The sequence below is a fragment of the Corvus hawaiiensis genome, chromosome 32 (assembly GCF_020740725.1).
Source record: "Corvus hawaiiensis isolate bCorHaw1 chromosome 32, bCorHaw1.pri.cur, whole genome shotgun sequence".
Lineage (NCBI taxonomy): Eukaryota > Metazoa > Chordata > Aves > Passeriformes > Corvidae > Corvus > Corvus hawaiiensis.
The window spans coordinates 712,025-723,643 of record NC_063244.1 but is presented as its reverse complement, the minus strand read 5'-3'; the positions used below and the strand labels follow the sequence as shown (position 1 = coordinate 723,643).

General features: G+C 61.2%; 1 protein-coding gene across 1 annotated transcript; it reads left to right on the top strand.

Moving 5' to 3' along the window:
• Nucleotides 1-406: 406 nt before the first annotated feature.
• LOC125318882 (LIM homeobox transcription factor 1-alpha-like) lies at nt 407-11,217 on the top strand. The gene is made up of 7 exons (XM_048289805.1): nt 407-1,025; nt 2,593-2,626; nt 2,664-2,784; nt 7,395-7,472; nt 7,571-7,706; nt 9,260-9,409; nt 10,960-11,217. Exons 1-7 carry the CDS (start codon nt 407-409, stop codon nt 11,130-11,132), a joined length of 1,311 nt encoding a protein of 436 aa, XP_048145762.1. The 3' UTR covers nt 11,133-11,217.
• The last annotated feature ends 402 nt before the right edge of the window (nt 11,218-11,619 follow it).

The window sequence follows — 11,619 nt, the reverse complement described above, 5'->3', positions numbered from 1 at the left end:
GATTCTCCCCCGAATTCCCGGATTCCCCCCAAATTCCCGGGATTTTCCCCCCCAAATTCCCGGATTCCCCCCCAAATTCCCGTATTTCCCCCCAAATTCCCGGGATTTCCCCCCCAAATTCCCGGGATTTCCCCCCCAAATTCCCGGATTCCCCCCAAATTCCCGGGATTTCCCCCCCAAATTCCCGGATTCCCCCCCAAATTCCCGTATTTCCCCCCGAATTCCCGGGATTTCCCCCCAAATCTCCGGATTCCCCCCCGAATCCCCGGATTCCCCCCAAATTCCCGGGATTTCCCCCCCAAATTCCCGGATTCCCCCCCAAATTCCCGTATTTCCCCCCGAATTCCCGGGATTTCCCCCCCAAATTCCCGGGATTTCCCCCCGAATTCCCGGGATTTCCCCCCGAATGCCCGGATTCCCCCCCAAATTCCCGGGATTTCCCCCCCAAATTCCCGGATTCCCCCCCGAATTCCCGTATTTCCCCCCGAATTCCGGGATTTCCCCCCCAAATTCCCGGGATTTCCCCCCGAATCCCCGGATCCCCCCCGAATCCCCGGATTCCCCCCCCAAATTCCCGGGATTTCCCCCCGAATTCCCGGATTCCCTCCCGAATCCCCGGATTCCCCCCCAAATTCCCGGGATTTCCCCCCGAATTCCCGGATCCCCCCCGAATCCCCGGATTCCCCCCCCATTCCCGGGATTTCCCCCCGAATTCCCGGATTCCCCCCGAATCCCCGGATTCCCCCCCCATTCCCGGGATTTCCCCCCCGAATTCCCGGGATTCCCGCGCAGGCTGTTCCCGCGCCGCTGCAGCCGCTGCCTGGGGGCCGTGGGGCGCTCGGAGCCGATCCAGAGGGTCCTGGAGCGGATTTTCCACGAGCGCTGCTTCCAGTGCGGGGCCTGCGCGCGCCGCCTCCGGCGTGGCGACCAATTCGTGCTGCGGGGCGAGCGGCTCCTGTGCCGCGGCCACTTCCCGGGAGGGCGGGCGAGCCCCGGCTGCGGCAGCCCCGAGCCCTCGGAATCCGGTAAAAAACACCGGGAATGGGCAACGGGAAGGGGGAATCGGGAGCTGAAACGGCCGAATCCCAAATGTTCGGGGGGTTTGGGGGTGGTCCTGGTGGGAATTGGGGGCCAAAATCCCATCCTGATCCCCAAATCCTGATCCCCAAATTCCAAATCCCAAATCTCTGGGGGGTTCTGGGATGGTGCCGGTGGGAATTGGGGCCAGAATCCCATCCTGATCCCCAAATCCCAAATCCCAAATCTCTGGGGGGTTCTGGGATGGTGCCGGTGGGAATTGGGGCCAGAATCCCATCCTGATCCCCAAATCCCAAATCTCTGGGGGGTTCAGGGATGGTCCTGGTGGGAATTGGGGCCCAAAATCCCATCCTGATCCCCAAATCCCAAATGTTTGGGGGGGTTTGGGGGTGGTCCTGGTGGGAATTGGGGGGCCAAAATCCCATCCTGATCCCCAAATCCCTGGGAATTCCGGAATGTTCCCGGTGGGAATTGGGCCCCCGATCCCCTCCCAACCCCATCCCAATCCCCAAATCCCAAATCTCTGGGGGGTTCGGGGATGATCGGGAATTGGGGCCAAAATCCCATTCTGAACCCCAAATCCCAAATGTCTGGGGGGGTTTGGGGATGGTCCTGGTGGGAATTGGGCCCCAAATCCCATCCCAATCCCCAAATCTCAAATCTCGGGGGGGTTCTGGAATGTTCCTGGTGGGAATTGGGGGCCCCAGATCCCCTCCCGATCCCCTCCTGATCCCCTCCTGATCCCATCCCAATTCCCTCCCGATCCCATCCCTGATCCCCTCCTGATCCCCTCCCAGTCCCTTCCCAATTCCCTCCCAGTCTCATCCCAATTCCCTCCCAGTCTCATCCCGATCCCATCCATCCCCATCCCCTCCCGATCCCATCCCCATACCCTCCCAGTCCCATCCCCATCCCATCCCCATCCCATCCCCATACCCTCCCAGTCCCATCCCCATCCCCATCCCCTCCCAGTCCCATCCCGATCCCATCCCAATTCCCTCCCAGTCCCATCCCCATCCCCTCCCCATCCCCTCCCGATCCCGTCCCAATTCCCTCCCAGTCCCATCCCAATCCCATCCCGACCCCATCCCGATCCCATCCCCATCCCCTCCCGATCCCATCCCCATCCCCTCCCAATTCCCTCCCAGTCCCATCCCCATCCCATCCCCATCCCATCCCAATCCCATCCCGACCCCATCCCGATCCCATCCCCATCCCCTCCCGATCCCATCCCCATCCCCTCCCAATTCCCTCCCAGTCCCATCCCCATCCCCATCCCATCCCCATCCCCTCCCAGTCCCATCCCGATCCCATCCCAATTCCCTCCCAGTCCCATCCCCATCCCCTCCCGATCCCATCCCCATACCCTCCCAGTCCCATCCCCATCCCCATCCCATCCCCATCCCCTCCCAGTCCCATCCCGATCCCATCCCAAGTCCCTCCCAGTCCCATCCCCATCCCCATCCCCTCCCAGTCCCCTCCCGATCCCCTCCCGATCCCTCCCGATCCCCTCCCGGTGGAGGATCCCTCCCGCAGTTCCCGTTCTCCCGCCAGCGCGCAGCGAGGATGAGGAGGGCGCCCACCCCCACCCCCCATTCCCGCTCCCATTCCCGCTGCGGGGCCCTCGGGAAGGGCGAGGCCGGGAAGGATCCCAAGCGCTCCAAGCGGCCCCGGACCATCCTGAGCAGCCTCCAGCGCCGCGCCTTCAAAGCCTCCTTCGAGCTCTCCTCCAAACCCTGCCGCAAGGTGCGAGGGTATGGGGGTATGGGATCGGGGGTATGGGATCGGGGGTATGGGATCGGGGGTATGGGATCGGGAACGGGGGCTATGGGATCGGGGGTATGGGATCGGGGGTATGGGATCGGGAACGGGGCTATGGGATCGGGATCGGGGCTATGGGATCGGGATCGGGGGTATGGGATCGGGAACGGGGCTATGGGATCGGGATCGGGGGTATGGGATCGGGGGTATGGGATCGGGAACGGGGCTATGGGATCGGGATCGGGGGTATGGGATCGGGGGTATGGGATCGGGAACGGGGCTATGGGATCGGGAACGGGGCTATGGGATCGGGGGTATGGGATCGGGAACGGGGCTATGGGATCGGGATCGGGGGTATGGGATCGGGGGTATGGGATCGGGGGTATGGGATCGGGGGTATGGGATCGGGAACGGGGCTATGGGATCGGGGGTATGGGATCGGGGGTATGGGATCGGGAACGGGGCTATGGGATCGGGATCGGGGCTATGGGATCGGGATCGGGGCTATGGGATCGGGGGTATGGGATCGGGAACGGGGCTATGGGATCGGGATCGGGGCTATGGGATCGGGATCGGGGGTATGGGATCGGGAACGGGCTATGGGATCGGGATCGGGGGTATGAGATCGGGGGTATGGGATCGGGAACGGGGCTATGGGATCGGGATCGGGGGTATGGGATCGGGGGTATGGGATCGGGAACGGGGCTATGGGATCGGGAACGGGGCTATGGGATCGGGGGTATGGGATCGGGAACGGGGCTATGGGATCGGGATCGGGGGTATGGGATCGGGGGTATGGGATCGGGAACGGGGCTATGGGATCGGGATCGGGGGTATGGGATCGGGATCGGGGGTATGGGATCGGGGGTATGGGATCGGGGGTATGGGATCGGGAACGGGGCTATGGGATCGGGATCGGGGCTATGGGATCGGGAACGGGGCTATGGGATCGGGATCGGGGCTATGGGATCGGGGGTATGGGATCGGGAACGGGGCTATGGGATCGGGAACGGGGGTATAGGATCGGGGGTATGGGATCGGGAACGGGGCTATGGGATCGGGAACGGGGCTATGGGATCGGGATCGGGGCTATGGGATCGGGGGTATGGGATCGGGAACGGGGCTATGGGATCGGGATCGGGGGTATGGGATCGGGATCGGGGGTATGGGATCGGGAACGGGGCTATGGGATCGGGATCGGGGGTATGGGATCGGGGGTATGGGATCGGGAACGGGGCTATGGGATCGGGATCGGGGGTATGGGATCGGGGGTATGGGATCGGGAACGGGGCTATGGGATCGGGAACGGGGCTATGGGATCGGGATCGGGGGTATGGGATCGGGAACGGGGCTATGGGATCGGGATCGGGGGTATGGGATCGGGAACGGGGCTATGGGATCGGGATCGGGGGTATGGGATCGGGATCGGGGGTATGGGATCGGGAACGGGGGTATGGGATCGGGATCGGGGGTATGGGATCGGGGGTATGGGATCGGGAACGGGGCTATGGGATCGGGATCGGGGGTATGGGATCGGGATCGGGGATATGGGATCGGGGGTATGGGATCGGGAACGGGGCTATGGGATCGGGATCGGGGGTATGGGATCGGGAACGGGGCTATGGGATCGGGAACGGGGCTATGGGATCGGGAACGGGGGTATGGGATCGGGGGTATGGGATCGGGAACGGGGCTATGGGATCGGGATCGGGGGTATGGGATCGGGATCGGGGGTATGGGATCGGGAACGGGGGTATGGGATCGGGATCGGGGCTATGGGATCGGGGGTATGGGATCGGGGGTATGGGATCGGGGGTATGGGATCGGGATCGGGGGTATGGGATCGGGAACGGGGCTATGGGATCGGGAACGGGGCTATGGGATCGGGAACGGGGCTATGGGATCGGGGGTATGGGATCGGGAACGGGGCTATGGGATCGGGATCGGGGGTATGGGATCGGGGGTATGGGATCGGGAACGGGGCTATGGGATCGGGATCGGGGGTATGGGGTCGGGATCGGGGGTATGGGATCGGGAACGGGGGTATGGGATCGGGAACGGGGCTATGGGATCGGGATCGGGGGTATGGGATCGGGAACGGGGGTATGGGATCAGGATCGGGGGTATGGGATCGGGAACGGGGCTATGGGATCGGGAACGGGGCTATGGGATCGGGATCGGGGGTATGGGATCGGGAACGGGGGTATGGGATCGGGGGTATGGGATCGGGAACGAGGCTATGGGATCGGGATCGGGGGTATGGGATCGGGATCGGGGGTATGGGATCGGGATCGGGGCTATGGGATCGGGAACGGGGCTATGGGATCGGGAACGGGGGTATGGGATCGGGATCGGGGGTATGGGGTCGGGAACGGGGGTATGGGATCGGGAACGGGGGTATGGGGTCGGGAATGGGGCTATGGGATCGGGATCGGGGGTATGGGATCGGGATCGGGGGTATGGGATCGGGAACGGGGGTATGGGATCGGGAACGGGGCTATGGGATCGGGATCGGGGGTATGGGATCGGGATCGGGGGTATGGGATCGGGAACGGGGCTATGGGATCGGGAACGGGGCTATGGGATCGGGAACGGGGCTATGGGATCGGGAATGGGGGTTATGGGTTTATGGAGCAGGGTTATGGGATCGGGAATGGGGGTATGGGATCGGGAATGGGGTTATGGGATCGGGAACGGGGGTATGGGATCGGGAACGGGGGTATGGGATCGGGAATGGGGGTTATGGGATCGGGAACGGGGGTATGGGATCGGGAACGGGGTTATGGGATCGGGAATGGGGGTTATGGGTTTATGGGAGCAGGGTTATGGGATCAGGAATGGGGGTATGGGATCGGGAACGGGGGTATGGGATCGGGATCGGGGGTATGGGGTCGGGAACGGGGTTATGGGATCGGGATCGGGGGTTATGGGATCGGGAACGGGGGTTATGGGTTTATGGGAGCAGGGTTATGGGATTGGGAATGGGGTATGGGATCGGGAACGGGGTTATGGGATCGGGAACGGGGTTATGGATCGGGAACGGGGGTATGGGATCGGGAATGGGGGTTATGGGATCGGGAACGGGGGTTATGGGTTTATGGGAGCAGGGTTATGGGATTGGGAACGGGGTTATGGGATCGGGAACGGGGGTATGGGATCGGGAACGGGGTTATGGGATCGGGAACGGGGGTATGGGATCGGGAATGGGGGTTATGGGTTTATGGGAGCAGGGTTATGGGATCGGGAATGGGCTTATGGGAGCAGGGACGGGGTTACAGGAGCGGGAACGGGGGTATGGGGTTATGGGATCGGGAATGGGGTTATGGGAGCGGGAACAGGCTTATAGGAGCAGGAATGGGGTTATGGGGTTATGGGAGCAGGTACGGGGTTATGGGATCGTGAACAGGGTTATGGGAGCAGGAGCGGGATCGGGGTTATGGGAGGGGGAACGGGGTTATGGGATCAGGATCGGGGTTATGGGAGTGGGAGTGGGGTGATGGGATCAGGATCACGGGAGCAGGATCGGGATCAGGGTTATGGGATCGCGATCAGGATCGGGGTTATGGGAGTGGGTTATGGGATCAGGGTTACGGGATCGGGGTTACGGGATCAGGAGTGGGGTTACGGCATCGGGATGCGGTTACAGGATCGGGGTCGGGGTTACGGGATCAGGAGTGGGGTTATGGGATCGAGATCAGGATGGGTTACAGGAGCGGGATGGGGTTACAGGATTGGGATGGGGTTACGGGATCGGGATGGGGTTACGGGATCGGGATGGGGTTACGGGATCGGGATGGGGTTCTGGGATCGAGATCAGGATGGGTTACGGGATCGGGATGGGGTTACGGGATCGAGATGGGGTTCTGGGATCGAGATCAGGATGGGTTACGGGATCGGGATGGGGTTACGGGATCGGGATGGGGTTCTGGGATCGAGATGGGGTTCTGGGATCGAGATCAGGATGGGTTACAGGATCGGGATGGGGTTACGGGATCGGGATGGGGTTACGGGATCGGGATGGGGTTCTGGGATCGAGATCAGGATGGGTTACAGGATCGGGATGGGGTTACGGGATCGAGATGGGGTTCTGGGATCGAGATCAGGATGGGTTACGGGATCGGGATGGGGTTCTGGGATCGGGATGGGGTTCTGGGATCGAGATCAGGATGGGTTACGGGATCGGGATGGGGTTCTGGGATCGGGATCGGGAGCAGGATGGGGTTCTGGGATGGGATTCTGGGATGGGGTTCTGGGGTGGGATTCTGGGTTTGGGATCAGGATTGGAATTCCGGGATGGGATTGTGGGATGAGAATCAATCCCCATTCCCAATGCACCATCCCTCCCTCCCGGATCCATGCCCATTCCCGGTGTCCGATCCCGATCCCAACCCTTCCCTCCCAAATCCCAGCGCGCTCAGGCCGGGATCCTTCCCTTTGGGGCCAGAATTCCGAGGGATTTTTCCAGCTCCGTCCCCATTCCCAGTTCCCCAATGGTCCCTTTGGGGCCGGAATTCCGAGAGATTTTTCCAGCTCCGTCCCCATTCCCAGTTCCCCAATGGTCCCTTTGGGGCCGGAATTCCGAGGGATTTTTCCAGGTGCGGGAGACGCTGGCGGCCGAGACGGGGCTGACGGTGCGGGTGGTGCAGGTGTGGTTCCAGAACCAACGAGCCAAGGTGGGAGCCGGAATTCCGGCCGGAATTCTGGGATAGGGAAAGCCCCAGAGAGGCTTTTCCGGAGAGCGGGATCGGTGGGAATTCCGGGCTTTTCCCAGATGAAGAAGATCGCCCGGAGGCAGCAGCAGCAGCAGCAGCAGCAGCAGCAGCAGGAGCAGCTCGGGAATTCCCGGCTGGGAAGCGCCAGAGGAGCCGGGAGGAGCGGCCGGGAGAGCAACGAGGAGGAGGGAGAGGGTTGGGAATGGGGTGGGAATGGGAATGGGGATGGGGATGGGGATGGGGATGGGAATGGGGATGGGAATGGGAATGGGGATGGAATGGGAATGGGATGGGGATGGGGATGGGAATGGGAATGGGGATGGGATGGGAATGGGATGGGGATGGGGATGGGAATGGGATGGGATGGGAATGGGGATGGGAATGGAATGGGGATGGGAATGGGGATGGGAATGGGGATGGGAATGGGGATGGGAATGGGGATGGGATGGGAATGGGGATGGGAATGGAATGGGGATGGGAATGGGGATGGGAATGGGGATGGGAATGGGGATGGGAATGGGAATGGGGATGGGGATGGGAATGGGGATGGAATGGGAATGGGATGGGGATGGGGATGGGAATGGGATGGGATGGGAATGGGGATGGGAATGGGATGGGGATGGGGATGGGGATGGGGATGGGAATGGGGATGGGAATGGGGATGGGATGGGAATGGGGATGGGAATGGAATGGGGATGGGAATGGGGATGGGAATGGGGATGGGAATGGGGATGGGAATGGGGATGGGAATGGGGATGGGATGGGATGGGAATGGGATGGGAATGGGATGGGGATGGGGATGGGATGGGAATGGGGATGGGATGGGATGGGATGGGCAATGGGGATGGAGATGGAGCTGGGAGAGCAACGAGGAGGAGGGAGAGGGTCGGGAATGGGGTGGGAATGGGAATGGGATGGGAATGGGAATGGGAATGGGGATGGAGTGGGAACGGGAATGGAGCTGGGGGAGCAACGAGGAGGAGGGAGAGGGTCGGGAATGGGGCGGGAATGGGGTGGGAATGGGGATGGAGATGGAGATGGGAATGGGAATGGGATGGGATGGGAAATGGGAATGGGGATGGAGATGGAGCAGGGATGGGAAATGGGATGGGAATGGGAATGGGGATGGATTTGGGATGGGAAATGGGAATGGAGATGGGGATGGAGATGGAGCAGGGATGGGAAATGGGATGGGAATGGGGATGGATTCGGGATGGGAAATGGGAATGGGGATGGAGCCGGGAGAGCAACAAGGACGGCGAGGATCAGGAATGGTGGGAATGGGGTGGGGAATGGGGAATGGGGATGGATTTGGGAAATGGGGATGGATTGGGGCTGGAGCAGGGATGGGAAATGGGGAATGGGGAAATGGGGATGGGATGGGGATGGGAATGAGGAATGGGAATGGGGATGGGGATGGAGCCAGGAAAGCGACGAGGAGGGCGAGGGTTGGGAATGAGGTGGGGAATCGGGAATGGGGATGGGAATGGGAATGGAGCAGGGATGGGAAATGGGGATGGGGCTGGATTGGGGATGGGAGGGACTGGAAGTTGGGAAGTCACAACATCCCTGTCCCATATCCCAATGCTGCTATCCCGCTATCCCAATCCCAGTCCCGCTATCCCGATGCCAATATCCCACCATCCCGCTATCCCAATCCCAGTCCCGCTATCCCGATGCCAAGATCCCACTATCCCAATCCCAATCCCAATCCCGCTATCCCGATGCCAAGATCCCGCTGTTCCCAGGTGCCGGCGGCGCTCCAGGCCTCGAGGGGATCCTGGTGCCGTATTCCCGGATTCCGCCGCAGCCGCTGCTGCCCCTGGAGCAGAACGGATTCGGGACGGAGCTGGGAATGTTCCGGCCGGGAATGACCCCCCCGCAGCTGCACCCCTACGGTATCCGGGAATGCCGGGAATTCCAGGAACGGGGAATAGGGAATGGGGAACGACCCCCCAGAGCTCCATCCCTACGGTACCCAGGGAATGCCGGGAATTCCGGGAATGGGGAATAGGGAATGGGGAATGACCCCCCAGAGCTCCATCCCTACGGTACCCAGGGAATGCCGGGAATTCCGGGAATGGGGAATAGGGAATGGGGAATGACCCCCCAGAGCTCCATCCCTACGGTACCCAGGGAATGCCGGGAATTTGGGGAATTCCGGGAATGGGGAATGGGGAATGACCCCCCAGAGCTCCATCCCTACGGTACCCAGGGAATGCCGGGAATTCCGGGAATGGGGAATGGGGAATGACCCCCCGCAGCTCCATCCCTACAGTACCCAGGGAATGCCGGGAATTTGGGGAATTCCGGGAATGGGGAATAGGGAATGGGGAATGACCCCCCAGAGCTCCATCCCTACGGTACCCAGGGAATGCCGGGAATTCCGGGAATTCCGGGAATGGGGAATGGGGAATGACCCCCCAGAGCTCCATCCCTACGGTACCCAGGGAATGCCGGGAATTCCGGGAATGGGGAATGGGGAATGACCCCCCGCAGCTCCATCCCTACAGTACCCAGGGAATGCCGGGAATTTGGGGAATTCCGGGAATGGGGAATAGGGAATGACCCCCCGCAGCTCCATCCCTACAGTACCCAGGGAATGCCGGGAATTTGGGGAATTTCGGGAATGGGGAATAGGGAATGACCCCCCGCAGCTCCATCCCTACAGTACCCAGGGAATGCCGGGAATTTGGGGAATTTCGGGAATGGGGAATAGGGAATGACCCCCCGCAGCTCCATCCCTACAGTACCCAGGGAATGCCGGGAATTTGGGGAATTCCGGGAATGGGGAATAGGGAATGACCCCCCCCCCCCCCCCAGCTCCAGCCCTACAGTAGCTCTGGAATTCTGGGAATTCCGGGAATAGGGAATAGGATAGAGATGGGAATGGGGTGGGATTGGATCTCATGGATTGGGATGGATCAGGAATGGGATGGGATGGATTGGGATTGGGATGGGAATGGGGATAAGGAATGGGAATGGGATGGGAATGGGAATGGGGATGGGATGGATCAAGAATGGGATGGATCGGGATTGGGAATGGGATGGATCGGGAATGGGATGAGATGGATCGGGAATGGGATGGATCGGGATTGGGGATGGGATGGATCGGGAATGGGATGGGATGGATCGGGAATGGGATGGGATGGATCGGGAATGGGATGGATCGGGATTGGGAATGGGATGGATCGGGAATGGGATGGATCGGGAATGGGAATGGATGGGAATGGGATGGGATGGATCGGGAATGGGATGGATCGGGAATGGGATGGGATGGATCGGGAATGGGATGGATCGGGAATGGGAATGGATGGGAATGGGATGGGATGGATCGGGAATGGGAATGGATCGGGAATGGGATGGGATGGATCGGGAATTCCGAGCCCCTGTCCCTGCGCTCCCCCCTCTCCCCTCTCCCTTTCCCACCTTCTCCCGCTTTTCCCAGACTCCGAGGGAGTTTTCCAGGAGCTGCCCGGGGACGCTCTGGGATCCCTGGGCGAGCTCCTGATTCCCGCCGAGAATTCCCAGCAGCTGCTGCGCCTCGGGAGCGCCGCGGAGCGCGCCGGGAACGCCATCGACCGCCTCTGCTCCATGCACAGCTCCTACTTCAGCTCCTGACCCGCCAGCCCCAAATCCCAAATCCCCAATTCCCAATTCCCAAATCCCCCAAATCCCCAAATCCCCAAAATCCCCAAAATCCCCAAATCCCCAAATCCCAAATCCCCAAAATCCCAAATCCCCAATTCCCAAATCCCCAAATCCCCAACATCTCAAATCCCAAATTCCCAAATCCCCAAATCCCAAATCCCCAAATCCCCAAATCCCCAAATCCCCAAAATCCCAAATCCCCAAATCCCCAAAATCCCAAATCCCCAAAATCCCCAAATCCCCAAAATCCCCAAATCCCAAAATCCCGGCGTTCCCAGCCCAGGAATCCCAAAAATCCCTCCTGGGAATCCCACGGGAATTCTGATTCCACTCTGGAGCTGGAGGATCCCGGGAATCCCCAAAAATCCCTCCCGGGAATCCCACGGGAATTCCTGTCCCCGCCTGGGATTCCTGGAATCTCTTCCCAATCCCAAGCGGGGACGGCTCTGGGATTTTC